Source organism: Miniopterus schreibersii (genome assembly GCF_964146895.1).
Source record: "Miniopterus schreibersii genome assembly, chromosome: 2".
NCBI lineage: Eukaryota > Metazoa > Chordata > Mammalia > Chiroptera > Miniopteridae > Miniopterus > Miniopterus schreibersii.
The window spans coordinates 36,579,643-36,601,455 of NC_138102.1; the positions used below are offsets into that span (position 1 = coordinate 36,579,643).

At 36.9% G+C, this 21,813-nt stretch overlaps 1 protein-coding gene across 1 annotated transcript in view; it reads right to left on the reverse strand.

The window, feature by feature from the left end:
• IPO5 (importin 5) overlaps positions 1-21,466 on the reverse strand; it is a 45,592-nt gene extending 24,126 nt beyond the window's left edge. The window contains exons 1-10 of the mRNA XM_081129060.1: positions 21,207-21,466; positions 15,181-15,261; positions 11,961-12,153; positions 9,017-9,119; positions 7,609-7,705; positions 7,294-7,398; positions 5,216-5,338; positions 5,012-5,132; positions 2,598-2,685; positions 530-636 (exon numbers count right to left, since the gene is read on the reverse strand). Coding sequence (XP_080985186.1) covers positions 530-636; positions 2,598-2,685; positions 5,012-5,132; positions 5,216-5,338; positions 7,294-7,398; positions 7,609-7,705; positions 9,017-9,119; positions 11,961-12,153; positions 15,181-15,261; positions 21,207-21,296 — 1,108 coding nt within the window. The 5' untranslated portion in view covers positions 21,297-21,466. The remainder of the gene's footprint in view (positions 1-529; positions 637-2,597; positions 2,686-5,011; positions 5,133-5,215; positions 5,339-7,293; positions 7,399-7,608; positions 7,706-9,016; positions 9,120-11,960; positions 12,154-15,180; positions 15,262-21,206) is intronic.
• Between the last annotated feature and the right edge of the window lie 347 nt (positions 21,467-21,813).

Below are 21,813 nucleotides of genomic sequence, written 5' to 3' on the forward strand. Positions count from 1 at the left end.
TCAGTTGGTTGCCTCTGGGGATCGAGCCTGCAACTGAGGTACATGCCCCTGGCCAGAATCAAACCTGGGACGCTCTAACCACTGAGCAAAACTGGCTAGGGGTAAAATACTGTATTTTGAAAAATAAAAGATATTGGATGAAGGAAGATTATATAAATCAAATGTTTCATAAATCAAATATGCTTCATAAAGACAAATAATAATGTCTTATTTAAATTCAAATCTAGATGATTCTGGCTAGGGAGATAAACTATACATTTTCCTTAGAATTTATATTTTTTCCCTATACACTGAGGCCAATGCTGAGGAGAACTGAGCATTTTTAATAGGAAAAATATTCTTTGGCATAAGATTGAATGGTTCCAAAGACAACTAAACAGAACTTTATCAGTATAATGTGAAAATCAGGTTAAACACAGAATATAAAAAGGTAAAGATTAATTTTTAGAGATAATCTAAGCATTTCTTAAGAGTTTATGATTTAGAAAGCCATTTTCCACTATCTTAGCATTTGAGAGATATAGCTTACGATTTTGAAGCATCTGCATAATGTGTTCCTTGATCATGGGCAAAACGAGCTTTCCACCAAGTCCACAAGCCATTCGGTCCAAAGCACTCTCACCAGCAACCGCATTGCTGCACAAACATAATTTAATGTCTCAACATATTAGAAATACACAAGAATAGTACACTATACAGACATATTTCTAAACATGTATACTGACTGAAAAAGAGTTAAGTCAAGCAGTCTTTTGAATGTATATAGTAAGTTGCGGATTAAAAACCTAGAGTTAAAAATGGGGAGGAGGGAAAGGCAAGTAAAATTATAAATTGCCATGATTCACGGTAGTTTAAAAAGTCCTATGTCCAAATCCTATTTTTCAAGGCTTTTCCCTCTCTTTATATGCACACACCCCTCCCTGGCTAAAACTTAGCTTCTAATACTTTCAAGACTCAGAAGTGTGAGCAGAGCATTTAGGAGAGTGTTGTGTTTCTAATTTCCCGGGCATATATCCTTCAAAGTTATCAGTGAACAGAACAAGAAAACTGAAAGGGGTGCTGAGACTGTATATGATTTTCTCCTCACTATGAGCTTATTTACCTTTGTAAACTGCCTTGCCAAAAATTATGTATAAGTGAAACTCCACTCCAGTTGTTTTCACTGAGAACTGAAGAAAACTGGGCACAAAAGCTTTTGCACTATCTTGTAACTCCAAGATTAGTAGTGAGTTTCATGTGTATAATCTTCAACTGTTCTGAAGACAAGACATACAGGGGTGGGCAAAAGTAGCTTTACAGTTGTTCATATGGAAAATAATACAGTAATTAATAAATAATAATATAAGAATAAACACTGTTTTGTGTACTCACAACTGTAAGCCTACTTTTGCCCACCCCGGTAAATAAAGATAAAATACAAATGGTTCTTAGACTTAAACTGATCTTGAAAATATGTTTATGGTCATTTACTCAGAGGAAAAAAAAACTTTATTCATCTGGTCCAAAAAAACCAATTTCACAAACCATAAAAACGCAAGTGCCTTTTACAGAGCAAATTCTAGGCCAGGTAGCAGCACATTACAGTAACTGAACCACAGAAAGGAAACCCGATCTGAGCCCAGTCTTCTCTTCAACCCTGTTAGGTTGTTTCCAGTGAAGGATTACTTTCATACACTCCACCACAGTATTTAAGGCAGAAGTCAGTCATTTTTAATAATGGGAGTTAGCCTTAGAAACCACCATATAGTCTGTATGTCAAATGTCTTTAATTTCTAGTACCGTTATAGTAGCTTATAGTGACTGCTAGTCTTTCAGGGGATAATTCTCAGTTTTACTTAAGAAAGAATGATAGTATGACACCCTGGAAAGAGTAAGAGAAATGGTATTAAAGCACAGCCTACCAACTGGCTATGCAATCTTGAATAAATCACTCAACCTTCTCTCTTCATTCTGCATCTATAATATGATAATATACCTTTAGGACTACTGAAAGAATCAAATTAGAGCTCTTAAGTGCTATGTTTCATGCACATGTAAGGGGCCATCACCATTATTGGACAGCGACTATAGATGTTGACTTTTCCATAGAACTCTGTATTCGTGGGGGATTCCTAAGTCACAAGTAAAATAGAAATTCCAGTGTTACAGTTACTTAGTTTACAAATCTCACCACCACTGTCTCCTCTCTAGCCTCTAGTTAGATCATATATTAGGAAAATACGAAGCTTTACAGGGAATTGTGCTGAAACAACCATTCTAAATGAAGTCTATGCATATATAAAGGTATTTATAACAATAAAACTTCTTTATACATATTTTCAAAGATACAAAAAAAAATCTTGAAGAAAATTTAGAGTAAGCTGGGGTAGAGAAGATAGCTACTTTATTAAAAATATTTACAAAACATGACACAGAAATGCATACAACAGAAAGCCCAAGCGTTCCATATTCCAAACTTAAAAGTATACCTTCAGGTTACAGAATACAGCGGCAAACAGATGGGCCTAGTGACCCTAAAGCTCTCACTGCCACCTGACATAGCTCTATCCTGTCAAGGAGGAGCCTCCATGCAGTATCTGGTATGCATGACTGATTACCTGTCAAAATCGTCATCCTCTAGCTCATCTGCATTCGCCCAGTCCTCATCCTCTTCCAGGTCAACCATCATCGCTAACATCTGAGGAACTAAAGGAAGTCATAATTTCATACCTGAAGACCATGGCTTTTAAATTTTGTCAATATCATCATTTACAAACAGATATTTTAAGAAGCAAAAAAAATGAAGGATTTACTTTGCCTCTAAGAGACAAAAAAGCTATTTGCCTGTGCCTCCAACACTTGCTTTGTTTAATTTTAACCTTTTATTGTGTGGCACATTTCCTTTAGATCTTATTCTTGATAGGAAGTAACACTAAGGATTAAAGTCAAACTTCCCAAATCCTACTGCATTCTCTCCCTCCCTTACCAGAGGGTAAGCTCCATAATAAAAATCAATGTTCCCATCCCCAAACTCTTTTTACGCTTTAACTATAGATCTCTGTATCTACATACATAAGATTTCAAGATAATGCATGATATATTATATGTATCCTTTGGCAATTTTCTTTTTTCTCATAGCATTCCATCATATAAACACTATCCTGTTGATGGATATTTTAGTTGTTTTCAATTACAAAACTTACATTGATGAGATTCTTACACATATCTCCTTGATAAGTGTGAGTTCAGGGCATGAAATGGCTACAAGTACCTTCTTCAACAGTACTAAAAATCACTAAACTGCTCTCCTTAGCGGTTGCATAAGCTTGCCTTTCTAAGGGAAGTTTAAAAGGCCTGTCTTATTTCACAACAGGTGAAATGCCCTGGAGCTGTAAAAAAGAGTGTATTATCCCCTTCATCAACACCACAATTACACTTGTTTTTATTGAGACTCAGCAGTGTTCTTTAGCTATTTCAGATTCCTCTTTGTGACTTTCCTGTTACTAGCTTTTGTCTAATTTCTAGATTGCTTATCTTTTAATTTCAATTAAGGTGTACTTGATTGGTTAAAGATTGTTTTCCTGCCCTACCCGGCTTTGCTCAGTGGTTAGAGCCTCAGCCTAGGGACCGGAGGGCCCAAGTTCGATTCCGACCAAGGGCACATACTTTGGTTGCAGGTTTGATCCCCGGCCCTGGTTGGGGCTCATGCAGGAGGCAACCAGTTGATGTGTCTTTCTAACGTTGATGTTTCTCTCTCTCTGTCTCTCTCTGTCTCTGTCTCTCTGTCTCTGTCTCTCTGTCTCTGTCTCTCTCTGTCTCTCTCTCTGTCTCTCTCTCTCTCTGTCTCTCTCTCTCTCTCTGTCTCTCTCTGTCTCTCTCTCTCTCTCCTCTCCCTTCCATTCTCTCTGAAAAGCAATGGCAAAAATATCCTCGGGTGAGGATTAAAAAAAAAAAAAAAAAAAAAGCCAGTAAAATTCAAAGAAGTGATGAGTTTAAAAAATAAAAAAATTTCCCTTTTTCCAAATTTAGCAATTTGTTACATACATGGTTTCTAATTCAGTCTTTAAAAAATCTTTCTCTACTATCAAGCTTTACTCATAAAATGTATCTGTATTATTTAGTGTTTCTTTTTTTTTAATCCTCACCTAAGGATATTTTTCCATTCCTTTTCAGAGAATGGAAGGGAGGGAGGGAGGGAGAGAGAAACATTGATGTGAGAGAGACACATCGATTGGCCTCCTGCATGAGCCCCAACCAGGGCCAGGGATCAAGTCTGCAACCAAGGTACGTGCCCTTGGCCGAAGTCAAACCTGGGACCATTCAGTCCCCAGGCGGAGGCTCTAACCACTGAGTAAAATTCGGCTAGGGCAGTATTAGTTTTTATCAAATCCAAACTGGTTGTTATAGAATATTTAAGATTGTGATACTTCTTTAGATAGAAATAAACAGTTGCCTCAATGACCTTTGACGAATTATCTTTTTAAGTCAGTTTTGCTTCCATATAAGTGGGTCTGCTCCCACACCGTTTTGTTCCATTACACCTGCACCATCAATAAATTCTAAATCTTTGCCGCTGATAGGTAGGGCAAGGCCTTTATTCTGTTTGTCAACATTCTCTTGGTTACTTCAGGCCCTATGCTCGACATGAATTTTTAAGATCAATCTTATGACTAGCTCTATTGGGATTTTGAGTGAAATTATGCTGAATTTATAGATTGAGGAGAACTGATATGTAGTTCTTTCTGTTTCTTTTGGTCTTTCAGTATCTTATACAATTTTCTCCACAAAATTTTTTGATTTCTAGGTATTACAAGTCATGTCTGCTATCATATTACGTTTCAGGGAGTTGCAACAAAGCCAGCAAGTTGGGTACATGCACGTAAGTGTGTATAGACTTGCACTTCTCCACATTCTTCTAATTTTGAAAGGACATTCATTAAATCAACAAATGTGTGAACTTATACAACTCTCAGCACATTTATTCAACAATTTTTCCACATTAATATAAACTATTTAAAGATCTTTGACTTACTAGTCTGTGCAACAATATTGGTATGTTTTCTTAACATAGCTGCTGCAGTCTCAGAGAGGGTCACAATTACTTCAAGGGCAAGCTGGCGTTGCATATTATTGAGGCTAGTGTCTCCACACAACTACAAAGAAGACAATTGTATACATTTAGTAGTTTATTCACTAAAAATGACAAACAGAACATTTACTAAAGTATTTAATTTACCTTTAGACTTAGCTGTAAAGTAGGTTCCAAGTGAGGACGCAAATACTTTGGAACAGTATCTGCAATCTCAACAAGGGATTTTAGGACCGAATCATCATTCTGGTAGCATGAATCATTTACAGCCTAGAAAAGATTTTAAAAAGCACAGAATTTAAAAAGTCTTTGCTCAAGAGTTACTTTATGATGCCTTATTAGCCAAAAATTAAGAGGCCGAAAACAGAGATATATTAATATTTTTCACTAAATAACAATTTAGCAATCTACATTATGCAAATGTCTGTTCTACCAACAGCCCCTTAATATACCTCTTTTTGACTAATATTAACTAGAAACATATAAAATGCATATTTAATTCTAAGTTAAAATTAAAATCAGTGAAAGTATAATAAGCACCACAACAAAACTTAAGGCTATCAAGGAATTTTTTTTCACAACTAGAAGGAATTCCTTTCCTTTCATACATACAGTAAACTCATTTGATACATTTAAAGTGTGCAATATTACTCAATTTATTTCTCTTTGATATCAAGTTTAGTCACTGTGGTATTTAAGTGCACATTTTATATCTACTACATTCTATATCAGAGTGACAACTCCTAGAAGTTTCAGCTAACATTTTAACTTACTCTAAATTCAGAGGAAGAAAAATCTGGATTAGATTTAAATAGTAACTCCAAGTTTTGTCACTGATCTAAAATATCTTTGCAGTTTGATGACAAAGAAAGTTCATTTCTACTAAATCCTCGGATCCATGTAGAATATTTCAGTTTTAGCCCCTTTAAATCCTGTCTAACCCAATTCTCAACAGGGTTGCTATTTCTCTTAGGAGGTAATTTCTTGGTTGTCATGACTGAAGATGGCAAAAGCCAAGAGTACTAGATATCCTGCATCTGTGACACAAATGCTTCGGAGGAACTAACAAGACCTTCCCATCATGCATCTCACACAATCATAAATGTAAGACATTTACAAAATGAACTCACTTATAATTGGAACTTAGAACCTAACTCACCAATCATTTGTGCATCGTTTTAAAAATGTACTGTGATCTCCTCAATGTAAATATTGTGTAAATTAAGAGTGAATCTGTACTTCGTTTTGTCCAGAACTTTACCACTTTTGGAAATCAAATCATTAATACTAATAGCAATTGTGTTTGGCCTGCCAGTGAGACCTCTGTATCAGTCCACATTTTGAGCTTTGCATTTGTAGAGATCACTTAAAAAATCACCTAATCTACTATGTGATTTGTGGTTGTCATGTCCTAGCATTTATATGTAGAAAGCATGCCATTTTTATTATATGTTACTTTCTTTTTATTTCTTCTTTGTATTCACTTAGAGCCACGTATTGATATTTTAAAAACTTGTGAGTGTATGTGAGTTATGTTACCTATGCATTTCATTTTAGGACAATATGGTAACAAAATATTAGTTATAAAAATGGGTTTGTGGTCTGGCAAGATTGAGAATAACTGCTGCAAATCTACTCAATCTTATTTTACCTTCTCACTGAGACAGGTGTCCTTAAAATAATGACTTAACCTCGCCAGCCAATAATAGGAATTAACCATAAACTATTTACTTTATAATACAAACTGTTATAAACCCTCTGTTTTAAGAGTAAGAACCGCAGTCTGATTTGGGTTTGAATCATGCAGGATTCAAACTTACCAATACTCTGACTTTGGCCAAGTTTCTTATCCCCTCCTCCTTAGTTTTTCCATATGTAAAATGGGCATTAAGTTTCATAGGTTATTTGGTTGATTCAATGGAAATAACTTATGTGATTATACACTGAGTAAGCAAAAATTGCTTATATCATTTTCATTACAGAAAAACTTTGAAACTAACCTAAATATTTTAAAAAACTAAGAATCTATTAAAGCTAATGAATGTAAGTTCACTGGGACAAAGGTTTGCATGTTTTGTTCACTGCTGTACCCCCAGTGCCTACCACCAGCACACAATAGATATTTATTGAATAAATGAATGCACTAGAGAACTTTAATGTGGATTTATTAAACTACAGAAACCAATGAAGATATAATTATCACCTACTTTAAATGGTTTTCTTACCTGTAAGAACCCAGGTAACAAGTCTGCAAAATGTTTAAACAGTGCAACATTATGCTCATTTGCAAGTATAAATGCAGCTGTAGCTCTAGCAGATAGTGTTCGGATCTAAAAATGGAGAGTAAAAAATGTCAAACATGAGACATCTGATGGATGCAAGTTCAAGTTTTCTTACTCAAGATTAAATTTTTCTTTATCAGTAAAACTAGTATTTATATTTTAAAGTATTAAAGACAACCTCTAAATACATACTTTCTTTCACAAGTTAGATGTTACCTTAAATTAGGCGTTAATATTAAGGAAACTGAAATGATTTACCGATGGATGTTCCTGATCTTGCATACACTGAACTAACATCCGTTTGATGACGTCTAAATAGTGCTGCTGTTGGTTCCCAAAAATTCCAGGAAAGTTCCTAAAAAATGATTCAAAGCAGTTTTTAAAAACTACATTACATCTGCCCTGGCCAGGTAGCTTAGTTGGTTAGAGTGTCGTCCCAATACCGCAAGGTTGTGGGTTCAATCTGTGGTCAGGGCACAAACAAGAATCAATCAATGAATGCATAAATAAGTGGAAAACCAAACTGATGCTTCTCTCTCTCTCTCCCTTCCCCTCTCTAATATCAATCAATATATAAAAAGTAAACAAAAACAAAACTACATTACATCTTAGTAAAGTGTCAACTAGAATATCGAATTGAATGTCTACCTGACTCAAAAGTGTGTACTAATCCTTAAGGTTGAAAAATACCATCCCTCCAAGCAATCTTCTTTTGGGGCTGGGTGAATGGAAACAAGCATAGCAGAGATTAGTCTGGGAGTAGGGAGGAGACCCAAGTACATACGACTCAGCCACCCATCCCAGCCCAATGCTTTATTCTTAAGCTCTGTCTCAGTGGAAAGCTAGCTTAGAGAGCAGGATGGGACAAGAGCAACCAGTTTCAGATGATAGCTGTAGTAACCATGCTTTCTAACAACTTGCTCCTAGTCTTGGTGATCCGGGGTAGTTTAAGTTCTGCTCTACTTTAAATTAGGTAGACAAACTAAATACTTTTACTTAATTCTCAACTCTGTATTATTGGTATAAATAAAATACATTTGACAAAGAAAGGAGGAAATGGTGTTAATCTACCCTTCTCCTCTTCAGATGCTCAAGGTATATCTTATTGAAAAAAATGTAAATGACCTTTAAAAGTTATAAATCCAATTATATTTTAAATATACTACACTGTGTAACATGGTAGGGCAAAATTTTTCTTAATGCAGAGTTATTGCATTCTAAACTTTGATCATCTGCTTATAAACACACAGCAGTTTATTAAAATATTACATTTTTATAAAGCTTGACCATAGAAGGCCCAGAAAACTGGAGATTCATGGGCATTTTCTTTCTCTTCTTCAAGATGCCATTACTAAAGCAGCTTCCTAAAAGCTACATTTAGTACTGTGTCAATCTCAAAATAAAGCAGAAAAAACAGTTCCAGAAATTTTTTTAGAATCATAAAAAACAAAGTAAAAAATAAAGCTCCAGAGAACACTTGTATACAACCAAGGATGATAATATGAAATAAAAAGCTTTGTTTTTTCAGTTTTTTATTTCCTACACAAATACAAATCTTATCTGAAGACATTATTTTAAGTCTAAAAAGTTAGACTAAAAAAATCAGAATGTGCTTGGCATATTCATGACATTAACACTTTCAAAAAAATTAGATCAATGTATATACCAGAAAATGTGAAGGGCAGCTTCCCGCAGTCCCATATTTTGAGAGCTGACTGAATCAAAAAGGAACTTCAAACCTTCAGGCCATTGGTTGTTACCATCCTCATCTAAAAGTAAAGAAATCCAGGCATAAAGGGTGTAAGTCAAAACTTGTAATCATTAAGGGTAAATCCTTTCATTATAAGCCTCATTCAAAACATGTAGCTGTAGAAAATGTCATTTGCTCTATATTTAAAAGAAAAAATTCCAATACAATTAGGTTCTTTAACCTAAAAATGAAATGATAATCTTGTAAAAAGCAATTGTTGTTTATATTTGGGTTACATATGTGCAGATATTAAAAGCGGTGATTTCTAAGGAGTGGGATTTGGAGAAAAGGCATCACTATGACTATTTGGCTGAATCTTTTATTTATACTATTGTTATTGGAGTTTAAAAAGCAGGCAAAGCTAATAATGTATGGTAACAAGGTCTTAAAACCAAAATAATTATTACTTTCAAACTGGAGAAGATATGGGAGTGGGAATCCCAGGATCCAGAGCAGGGTGCTCATGATTTCCAGTTTTAACCGCTACGAGATTTTACCAATGTGTTTACTTTTAAATAAGATTTTAAAATATAGAATTTTTGTGATATTTTGTAATAAAAATAAGCAACCACAAAAATATACTGTATTAGTTAAGAAACTCACTGGTTATACTCTTACAAAAAACTTAAGAGTTGTAGACCTTGCAACTGCACTTTTTCTTGTTAGAAATTTCCCTCCACATTTGCTGAGCTTTTCTGAAATGAATACTACTTAGCTGACATTAAGAAAAATACCCTTCCATCTGTTCCTTCAACATAAAGATGATGCTTTGAGGGAGAATAAAATAGTTGCTTAAAAAAACAAACAGAACTATGGCCCTGACCAGGTAGCTCAGTTGGTTAGAGCGTTGTCCCAACATGCTAAGGCTGTGGGTTCAATCCCTGGTCAGGGCACAAACAAAAATCAATCAATGAATGCATAAATAAGTGGAACAACAAACTGATTTCTCTCAACTCAATAAATTAAATTTTTAAAAATACTATGAAGAGAACCCTTTGAAACATTTTGAAAATGTTTTTATTATTACATGATTGAGTTAAAAAATAATGCCACCTATAAAAATTCTTTCTGTACACTTAAAGCATTTAAAAATAGAATTTTCTAAGCTTTTTAAACAATTCAAAATTAAGAGTTTCACCCTGGCCAGTGTGGCTCAGTTGGCTGGAGTGTCATTCCATGCACTGAAAGGTCTTGGGTTCGATTCCCGGTTGGGGCATGTACAGGAGGCAATGCATAGATGTTTCTCTCCCTCCCTTCCTCTCTCTCTAAAATCAATTAAAAAAATAAAATTGAGTTTCAGTAGGTTTTGAATTTTCTTAGTAGTTGAGACTAAAGAATTGGTGTTATGATTTACTAGCACAACCAACAATGTTCTGCCATTTAGCCCTTATCTTAGTGAGGTATCCTTTTCAACCTTTAAAAATGTCACCTGCCTGGCAGGCATGGCTCTGTGGTTGAGTGTAGACCTATGAACCAGGAGGTCATGGTTCGATGCCTGGTCAGGGCATATGCTCAGTTTTGGGCTAGATCCCCTGTAGGGGACATGCATGAGGCAGCCAATAACTCTCTCTCATCATTGATGTTTCTACCATTCTCTCCCTCTCTATTCCTCTCTCATATCAATAATAATAAAAAATTCCCATTAAAAAAGCCACCTAAATGAATTAAGTCTAAAATCACATTTATGAATCAGTAAAAAACCCCCCCCAAAACCAAAGAATATTCAATTACATTATTAATATTTTTTTGAGTGACCAAAAAATTTTGACTGTTGATAAAATGCAATTTTAGATGTTTTCCTTTTATCTCATCTTTTAAAAATACTTTTGGGCCTGGCTGGGCATGGCTCAGCGGTTGAGCATCAATTGACCTAGGATCCAGATGATAGCGGTTACATTCCCAGTAAGGGCACATGCTCAGGTTGAGGGCTTGATCCCCAGCTGGGGGAGCGCAGGAGGCAACCAATCAATGACGAGTCTCTCATTATTGATGATCCTATCTCTCTCTCTCTCCCTCTCCCTTCCTCTCTCTGAAATCAATAAAGATATATTAAAAAAAAACCTCAGGTATTTTATAACATAAATAGTATAGTACTATAATAGCATATACACATAATTTATAAATACACAAATGTAACAGCAAAAGCACCTGGATTCCACTGAATTCTACTTGTATTGGCAAGTCTATAATGCAGGTTGTAAGTCAGACTATGCTTTCAAAACTTTACAGATTAAGGGGGAACAATACCAACAATTTTCAAACAAACTACAAAATTAATTCTCCATATGAATGTTTTAAAGACCAATGGTAAGTATGACTGCACTTCACTAACATCTGTAATTTTTGGCTCTAAATAGAGAATCTATAATCACTCTCATTTTGAACAGAATAAATGGTACTCAGGCACTTGGGAATTTTCCTCTCAAGATTCCACTTAAAAAAAAAAAAAAAAAAAAGAATATACACCTGACCCTTGAAAAATGTGGGAGTTAGGGGTACTGGCCCCCAACACAATAGAAACTGCAATTAACTTTTGACTCCCTCCAAACTTAATCTATCTTGCAGTATCTGCAGGGGATTGATTCCAGGACCAGTGTTTGGTAACAAAATCCTTGGATGCTCAAGTCCCTTATGTAAAATGGTGTAGAACAATGCATACAGTCAACCCTCCGCATCCAGACTCCCAACAGCGAATTGAAAAAGTACAGGCATTTATTGCAAAATAAATAAATAAATAAATAAATAAATAAATAAATATTTCCATACAAATGGACACATGCAGTTTGAACCCATGTTGTTCAAGTGTCAAGTGTGTTCATTTTCTTTTATAATATAATAATAAATGCACTTGCATACACACCTATTAAATTTCTGGCCAGCTCTGCAGCAATATCACAAATTTTCTTCCTCATGCTAGACTGTGTTTCCATTTGAATAATCATTAGTAGTTCACTCTTGATGGCAGTCTGGACATCAGAAGGAAGAGTTGGGTAGACTTCATCAAACGCAGAGGACAAAAGACGTCTTAGGAGAACAGCAGCCATTTGTCTAGCCTATAAATAGATAACATGGTTAATAGTTAGTGTCTTACTAGAGAAAAAAAATTTCCAACAAACTAGATTCACTCTACCATTTATGTATTTCACCAGTCCATTTTAAAAATTCATTCTGAAAGCATTGTATTAGATTTTGTAAAAATTGGTAAAATACATAAAGTTATTTCTAATCACATTAGCGTACTGTATATAAAATGCTACACAAAAGCTATTTTTGTTTACAGCTGAGGAAAAGACCTGAACATATTAGATCTCAAATAGGAACACATATCACAGCAGTGATAAACGTGTTTAAAATTCCTACTTTTAATACATTCATTGTGGGGAGTAACAGATCTGAATATAAATTGCAAACCCTGTAATGATCTTTTCCTACTTCTCTATTTTGCTCTCATTCTAGTATCTGAAGTGCCTTTCCCACATAATCTTATTATACTTTTGACTCTTGGCTTATCTTGCTATATTACTGGCCTTTCATTAACCTCTAAGATAAAACGCTATCAAAGCTATTTATCTTTATGCTTCATTCATGCAAACAAATATTACAAGTTCCCAACACCTAAAAAGAGATAATCAATCTCAATGTGTATATTATTATCCCATTTTCATGCCTGTAGAATTTATTTAAGTTTGGTGTTTTCTGTATAACATTCCTTTGGATTATCAAAAGAAAATTTGACACAACACTAAATTCTAAAATTTGATCATATTAAATCAATATGCCACTGGAAATATATGTATATATATTTTAATATATCTTTATTGACTTCAGAGAAAGGAAGGGAGAGGGAGAAAGAGACAGAAACATCAATGATGAGTCATTGAGCCCGGCCGGGCGTGGCTCAGCGGTTGAGCGTCGACCTGGGATCCAGGTGATCAGGGTTCGATTCCTGGTCAGGGCACATGCCCGGGTTGCGGGCTGCAGCCGATCAATGACTCTCTCTCATCATTGATGTTTCTGCCTCTCTCTCTCCCTCTCCTTTCCTCTCTCTGAAATTAATAAAGATATATTAAAAGAAATAATAATGATGAGTCATTGATCTGCTGCAGCCCGCAACGCAGGCATGTGCCCTGACAAGGAATCGAACCCCAATCTCCTGGATCCTAGGTCCATGCTCAACTGCTGAGCCACGCCTGGCTGGGCACGCCACTGGAAATATTAAACCCAATTATTCATGTTCTTTTTCTTTTCTGGGCTGCAGCTATTCATTACCAAATTACTTTGGGGCTATAATCAACAAAAAAGGTTAAGCTATACAAATAAAAGTTGCCAATTTTTTTCTCCTTTTACTTTTCATTGAGAAATCTTTTCATTTGAACTACTTTGGGCAGACGGCAAACTTATTAATAAATTCATGCTCTAGAAAGATTCAAAGTGGTTAAAATCCCCATACAAGTGGCTGAAATTTGTGCAATTCTCGCACAAACACTGAAAACTGTATGAAGCCAAAATCAAAATGCTGAGGCCAGTTCACAATCATCATCTAATTCCTAAATCAAACCAAATTTTAAATGGGGTTCAATATAGGTGGGGTTTGTTTTTTTTAACCCTCATGAGGAAGGGAGAAATGTGGATGTAAGAGAGAGACAGATTGGTTGTGTGGTGCCTCCACACTGGACAAGACTGGAGATCAAACTGGCAACCTTTTGGTGGGGGAGATGATGCTCCAATCAACTGAGCCACCTGGTCAGGGCTCAATACAGGTTTTTTTTAAATAAAATTCTACAATTTTCATATTATTATTTTCAGCTTTAAAAAATTTGTCTTGTAGCGGTGTGCTCTCCCTTTGGGGAGCATGCTCGTGCCTTTCCCCTCCCCCTCCTTCTTCCCAAGTACCTTACCTTTGCCTTTCTCTCTCCTAAGCTCCAAGGGCCCTTTTTTTGCTTCTGTAATTTATCTCCTGAGCCTACATAGCCCAGCTGGCTCACTTCTACTACCTCTGTAACTTTTCAAATAAACTTTCTCTTATAATTTGGAAAAAAAAAAAGTCTCATAGCTAACTCGCATCTATCTTCAGGAATAGTCAACTTTTTAGAGATTTAAGTTACCTTATATTTGTTCATATTTGACATTCATTTTGAATTAAGAAAAAAAAATATTTTACAAAGGTGAACAAGCATCTTTTGTCATTTACTTTTAAAAACCAGGGTATGTTTATACTCTTTTCTAAGTGTTATCAGAGAATATTAAATAGCCAATTTAAAGTCAAGTGTATTACTGTGTAGAAGTTCAGTGTGACTTCATTTCCATCACGTGTCAATATAACCATTTTACATATAGTATGACTGTTAATAAAGCAGTCTCACTTTACAAATTCTAAGAGCATATCATAGATGGAGTAAGTTTCTAGACTTGGGTATTTTGATGCTTTTTCCAAAATAAACAGAATATTCAATTAACATTCAATGCTATATAGAGGTATTACTTTTGGGAAGAAAAAAATTAGTTGTAAATACATAGAAAAGCAGTAAGAAACTATAAATTTGATTTGGTACAATAACTAGGTAATTTGCTAAAAGCCATGATGTTAAAAGGACTCTACAAAGTGTCTTTTGTTCCCTAAACATCTTTATTGTACATATTCTTCTTCTTCATTTAGAGACAGCCATAAGGATAACATTTTTAAAGATAGATAAAAAGTATTTTTCAGAATCATCTGGCAACACGCTAAAACAATGAATGAATGAAATTTCCTCCTTTAGAATCAACTGTTTCAAGGAAGAACTTTTTTTTTAACAGCTACAGAAATCACTTATATTTAATAATTTCCACATAATTATTTTTAAAATATTAACTTTTAAATGTCCTGGACACATCATCTGACATGGGGGAGGGGGAGGGGGGGGATTCTCATTCTTAACATGAGTACTTCAAAAATTTTAACTCCAAATAGTTTTTAGCAAATAAGAAGTTCAAAATTCTGGTAATGTCTATGCAGTAGACAACAGTTCTCACAATCCACTTTGACCACCATCTAATATCCAACTTGTTTTGTAAGAATATATTCTCGAATATTATACTACCTCCTCAGCAGCTGTAGTATTTCTGATGGCCTGTAAGAGGAATGTGATCTTTGACTGGCCTGGGATATTCTCATAGGTTTCCTACATGAAAAAGAAAAACATGAAAGGTTAGAAAACTTCATGAGAACACCAGTGAAAAGAAATGAAGGCTGGGAAAGATCCATGTATAGGAAGTCATATAATCTAGGTCAGGTGTTAAAATTTCCTCCTGTAACATAAAATATATTTCAGATAGGTTAGGAAAGAAAAGAGGTTCAAGGAATTACTTATCAAGTTCCTTTCTACCATTATCTCTTAGATTTTTTGATGTGTGCTCACATTTCCACAACTTTTGCTTCACTGATTAACAATACTCAAGGCCTAGGAATGTGTTAAGTGTGACTTGAGCTACCATGCTGCAGAGTAAGTGGTCACTATCTCCTTAGATCATGGAAAACTGGTTATCTTGTTAACATTTTTTAGATCAGAAGATGTGGAACTGGTTCAAATGAGTACTTACAACTACCAGAGAGACATACCTCAGATGAAGCAAGTCAGAGAAAGGGAAAGAAAGTATTCAAATTTTTTATTCTATCTTTTCTTTCAAGCAAAGATTATACTAAAATCGTATTACACACACAAATAAATAAGTGCAGTCTGAAGAAATTTAGCCAGGAGACTGTACTAGACCTAGAAATCTAGGTTTTGAGACTCAGGACACTTTTCTCCTTCACTAACAATGTAAAATGAGAGCAAATTGGTTAACAACAAAAACTAGGTTGACACCAAGTATGCGACGTCTACAAAATTAAGTGGAAGTATAGATTCAAGTGCATGTATAAAAATTATAACAACAGCAGTCTTTTATTGTGGAAAAGAAACCATTTTAATTTAAGTACACTTTGAATTGTTTTCCCTAAGAAGCCTCTTTAACTGATGGACTAGAATTGGCAATAAGTAAATAAGTAAAGATAGTCCACTCTGATGTACCCACTTTAAGGGTCTAATGTAGATAACATGTTAATTTCTTAGCAGTCTAAGTTCAAAGAGCTTGTCTGCTCTCTAACAGCTACCACCCCCTAAATTTTACCTGGTTTCTCTAGACAGAAGTGACAAGAACAGAATAGGAAAGCAGGGCTTCTCTGAATCCACATCTATCTTACACCTTTTATTAAGTGCTTGCTCCATGGCATCCTTGAGATACTAACAGACAAAAAAATAAGGCTCAGAAGTTAAATGACTTGCCCAAGGTAGACCTTGGTCTTCTGAGGACAACTGTACTCAAAATCTCCCTGGCACTAAATGCTCTCTGGGTTTCACCCCTGGGGGCTGACTCCACCAAACAGCCAGTTCTATTTATGCAGTGCTACATAGTCTTCAAATTTCTCAAACATATCTCAATCTGGGGAATAACACAGTTGGGAGAAAGGAGAATTCAATATCTTCGGATAACCTCATGTTCCTCTCAAGTACAGAAGCACATAGGAACATAACAATGCTGAAAACTGTAGCACAAAGCAGTCCCAGCTGAGGAGAGAAGATGGTTTGAATTTATTTATCCAGAAATGAGATAATTTATGTAAAAGTATTCACAAGATTGCAAAAATGGATATGGTACCTTGAGGTTTTTCACTTAATCTTTATCAAAGCAACTAAAAAACCAATATAGCCTTTGCATTCAAACATAATCTCTCACAGTACACTAAAAATGTCTTTTTATTCCTTGTACCTAGATTAGCCCCTGATGTATGGTAGATGCTATAAATGTTTAACCCTTAAGACTCCAGTGGCTAAACCGTTTTGGGGAAAAAAGTTCTTTATTAGTATAGCACTCTCAGAAAATGTTATAGCTTTGGCTGGTTTGCTCAGTGATTAGAGCATTGGCCTGCAGACTGAAGGGTCCCAGGTTTGAGTTTGATGGAAAAAATGTCCTCGGGTGAGGGGAAAAAACCCAAACCTGTTATAAACTTTGATGATCTCTACCCTTAGCCCGGCTGAGACTATTAGTGCTGGTTAACCTACGCTAATTCTAATAGAGACTTATTAAGTAAAATATTAAACTCTATTCCATTATAAATTAGAAATCAAAGAAGAGTTTAGTATGAGTGACATCTGACTCCTAAGAAAAGGTTCTCCCATTTGATCTGTTCCACTGCAGCAATCCAGATATAGTATTACAAAACATGGGTCAAGGATAATAGTTTGACAAAAAGAACACAGCTTTAAAATCTGGTGTAACTTTTCTCCCTGGCTGGGAGGCTCAGTTGGGTGAAGCATCGTCCTGTACACCAAAAAGTGGCAAATTTGATTCCCAGTCAGGGCACATACCCAGGTTGCAGGTTTGATCCCTGGTCTGGGTGCACATAAGCGGCAACCAATCGATGTTTTTCTCTCTCTCTAATCAAATCAAATCAATTAAAAAAACACACCGTACACCATATGCCCTCGGGTGAGGATTTAAAAAATAATTACTAATAAATAAATAAAGTGTATCTTTTTCTTAGCCTAAACAGACTGAGTTCCACAAAGACAGGTATGGTACCTTTTCCTCTTTATATTTCCGGCACCTAACACATTAGAGTATGAAGAATATTTCTAAGACTATTCCTAGAGCCCAGGCAGGTTCAATGAATGTTACCAGTGTCATGGCAAATAAAACTTCAATTCCATTTGTTGTACATGCACAATCACACAATGTAAAGCAAATTATACCTCCCACCTTCCCTGACCACAAAGGAGACATGCTAACAAACTTATCTCACTCATTCCATAAATATTTAGAGAACCTCCCTTGTGAATGGATGCATAAGAGACAACTTTTACCTAGTAAACACCTTGGTTCCTCAAAAATCAGGTGTATTTTTCAATGTTACCCTCCTTCAATTCAAATCTCATTAATGAAATTCTATATTAGAATCAGTGAGGTACAAAGTCAGTGGAAAAAATTTATTAGCCCTGGCTGGATTTCTCAGTTGGTTTCCCACACACCAAAAGGGCATGGGTTTGACCCGTCGGGGTGCACATGAGAGGCAACCAATCAATGTTTCTCTTTCTCTCTCCCTTTCTCTCTAAAAAGCAATAAAAAAATATCCTTGAGTGAGCATTAAAAAGAAATTAATAAAAATATAAAATCCATGCATATCATTGATAAAATATTTCATATAAAAATGTCTTCATGAATGCCATGGGTATTTATTTTCGATTACTTGTCAGTTATTTATTCAATTGTTCATTCATGTGATTGTATTTTGATACAAGGACATTTAAATAATTTCTTCAAATATCGTAAACATTTTTTTGGTAAAGTTAAAGAGAAAAATCCTTGAAGATTTTTTAATAGAAGATATAGAGACTACCCAATGGTTTATACAATGGAAAAAGTTTTAAAACTGAAGTTTTGAAGCCCTTCAATGATTTCAACAATTACAATAAATGATTCTTTTATTATACTTGATTTCATATTTGAATATAAAATAAGTCACCTTAGTCAAGTTTGCTATTTATGTGTCAACTAAGTATTTTTATTTTGATTGAGTAAATTACAAAGATATTTCCTGAGCCCTTGCTAAGCCTTTAGGTAAAAAAAAAATTTCTGTATTTGTTATATCAGGCTGTCATTTCATAACACAAAAAAGGGGTATTGAGGCACTATTATGTGCAGTCATTTCTTTTTTCAAATAATACTTTGCTTTCATTACAGACTAGCTTAGTACTATGTTTTATGGTGCCAACGAGCTTCCCCTGTAACATTTACCTTTTTGTGGGTCAAATTAAGAAAATTCTGTATTATAATACTTCACATATTAATATATCCTAAGGATATACTAAAAAAGTAAAAATACAGTATTTGAATGTTTTCACTAGGAGTAAAGAGACTAAGAAAACAACGGTACTTATTTTCGATTGTTCTATATGAGAAAATGTGCTGAATGCTACTAACTATCCCCAAAGTGATGGAAGTGATAAAAGATTTACAACAGGCACCAACTGGAATTCAAGCTGAACCAGGCACATATTTTGTTCAACAGGAGAGAGGTTCCCCAGTAGACTTGACAATAGAGACTTAAGCAACTGGAGGGAAGAGGCAGATTTAAACTAGTTTACTAATTACAATGCTGTTCTGCTTTGCAACACATGAAAATTCTATTATGGGTTGGGATTAAGAACTTATTTCTATGGAAAAATTACCTCTAGAGTTAGCAGAAAGTATTAAAATGCTTTAATAGCCATCGTCACATCCCACTGACAGGAGTGCAAGTTGATGCAACTAATAAATGCATACTACTTCTAAAGACAAATGCTATTTTTAAGTATTCTACAAATAAACCTGGCAAAGTCTGAAAAGATAGGGATACATGTACTCCTATGTATAGTGCTGTTTTCAAGAGCAGGACACTGGAAATCTCAATGTACATTCATAGAGGACTGGTTGCATAAGTAACACGTCCACAGGATGGAATACCACACAGCTGCTTTAACAAAACCTATGTGACAATGTGAAATATATTGAGTGAAATATTCAAGGTGCACAATAATATGTGTACTAGAAACCCATTTATGTAAAAATGAACATATATATGCTTATAAAGCTATTTCAGGGATGATTCACAAGACACTCAAAAGTGGTTACCTTCAGAGAATGAGATAAAAAACTATTTGCACCATTTGAATTTTTACCCTGAACAGGTATTATATGTATAATAAATCAATCAAAGTCATTAGGATAAATAGTTGTTTAACGTGCCTTTTTATATAGAACTGAACTTCCAGCGGGTATACTTTGCGAGTTATAAAACGACTAAGTGTAACCAGCATTCCTAAATCTATTCAAAACCCATTAACAACACTGTGATTTTAAAGACAACTATAAATCTTTAAATGAATCCACAGGAGGACTTGTCCCCAGTTTCATTAGCTATATGCAATATAAATGTTTACTCTGTAAAAACATCTGGCTGAACATCTTTCACTGAATCATAGAAATCTTTGATCACAAGGTGGCAAAGAACTCCGTATATAATCAAGTTTGAAGATAGGCTCTGATAATGCACTTAAAAGAAACTGGAAAGTTTCTGCCCTTCTCTTGAAGTGTCTCAAATAAACTGTGGTCTCAACACTGACAGTACAGCATAAGTCTTATATTGAACAAGTGTGTCTTAACTGCTACTTGGTAAATGAACTTGCAGATACATTTGAAATACTGTCTTTTGAAACTATATCACAGCTCCACATTTTGGAGGCCAGGAGCCAGAGGTGGTTAAAAAACGAGATTCAGGTTAGATTTAATGAAATTAAAGACTTAAAACATATGACATTTGCCCAGTTAAACAACGGAAGTCCCAGGATATCCCATTTATGTTATGAGACCACAAATCTCTAGAGATCAAAGATTTCTCTGAAGAAAAAGCAAAGTAAGGTGAGAGCTGTTTAGGTAACTTCACAAGACTGTACGAGAGGTGGGAAATCCTGGTATTAGGAACTAGACAAGAGACAGAGGACTAAATGGAAATAAGTGGAAAGAAGGCGAAAGGACGAGGCACACATTTCAAAAGGAGAGGTAGGGAATGGAGGGGCAGATGGTAGCTTAGAGGGTGCAGCAGAGAAGCAGGGGTGACGGGTCAGGTAGCAGAACAGGGTTTGGGAAACCAAGAAGGTAGAGCTGGGTGGATACCACGGAGGAGGGCGGGGAAAGTTCCCACTGGAGAAAGCGGGAAAGGGGCGACGGGAGCCTAGGGGTTCGCCCCACACCCCTCCCCGCCGCCCGGCTTCCCCATCTGGGCTGGGGCAGTACGTCAGCAGCGGTCGCACGTGTGTGCTAGGGGCGGCGGGGAGGAAACTGGCGCCCGGCCCCGCGGCTGCAAGAGTCGGAAGGGCCCCGGGGCACCGCCGGGAGCCTTGCGCCGCCTCACACGTGGGATGAGCAGCCGCCGCCCGCCGGGCCCGGCCTGCGCCGCCGCGGCTGGGCGGCCGAGGCCCGGTGTGGCCGTGTCGCGGGAAGCGTCGGCGCGCCGGCCGGGGCAAGGAGTGTGGGCGACCAGCTCTCTTACCTCTGCCTGTTTCCGGACCACATTGTCGGGGCTGAGCAGGTTTCCCAAGAGCAGGTAGAACTGTTGCTGCTCCGCCGCGGCCGCCGCCATTGCGCTAGGCGTGAGAGAGAGAAGGAGGGAGGGGAGACAGGAGCCGTGAAGCGCGCTGGCGGGCGGGCGGGCGGGCGGGAGGGGCGGGGGCGGGCCCAGCGCGGGGACCGGCACCAGCCGAGCGCGCGGGACTAGGAGGCAAGGAGGGAAAGGGCGGGGCAAAGGGGAAAGGGGAGGACGGGGCGGGGCCTCGTGACCCCTCACCCCGTCACGGCCGCCAGCGTCCGCGCCTCATTGGCTCCGGGCGCGCGGGGCGGGGCCGAAGCCGCCTCCTTGCGAGCCGCGCGGATTGGCCACGCACCCTGCAGTGCCGTCACTGGCGGCGCGTGGCGTGCGCTGGGCTAGGAGTGGGCCGGACTGGTTCGGGATTTGGCAGCTAACCGCGGCCGGGGCTGCGTTGCGGGGGTGGCGGGAGGAGCTAGCTGGCGGGCCTGGCCGCAGCGAGGGGCTAGAGGCACCGCCAGGGAGGAGGGGCCAGCTCAGAGCGCGGGAGATTTCGGCGCCGCGGGCTGGCCTG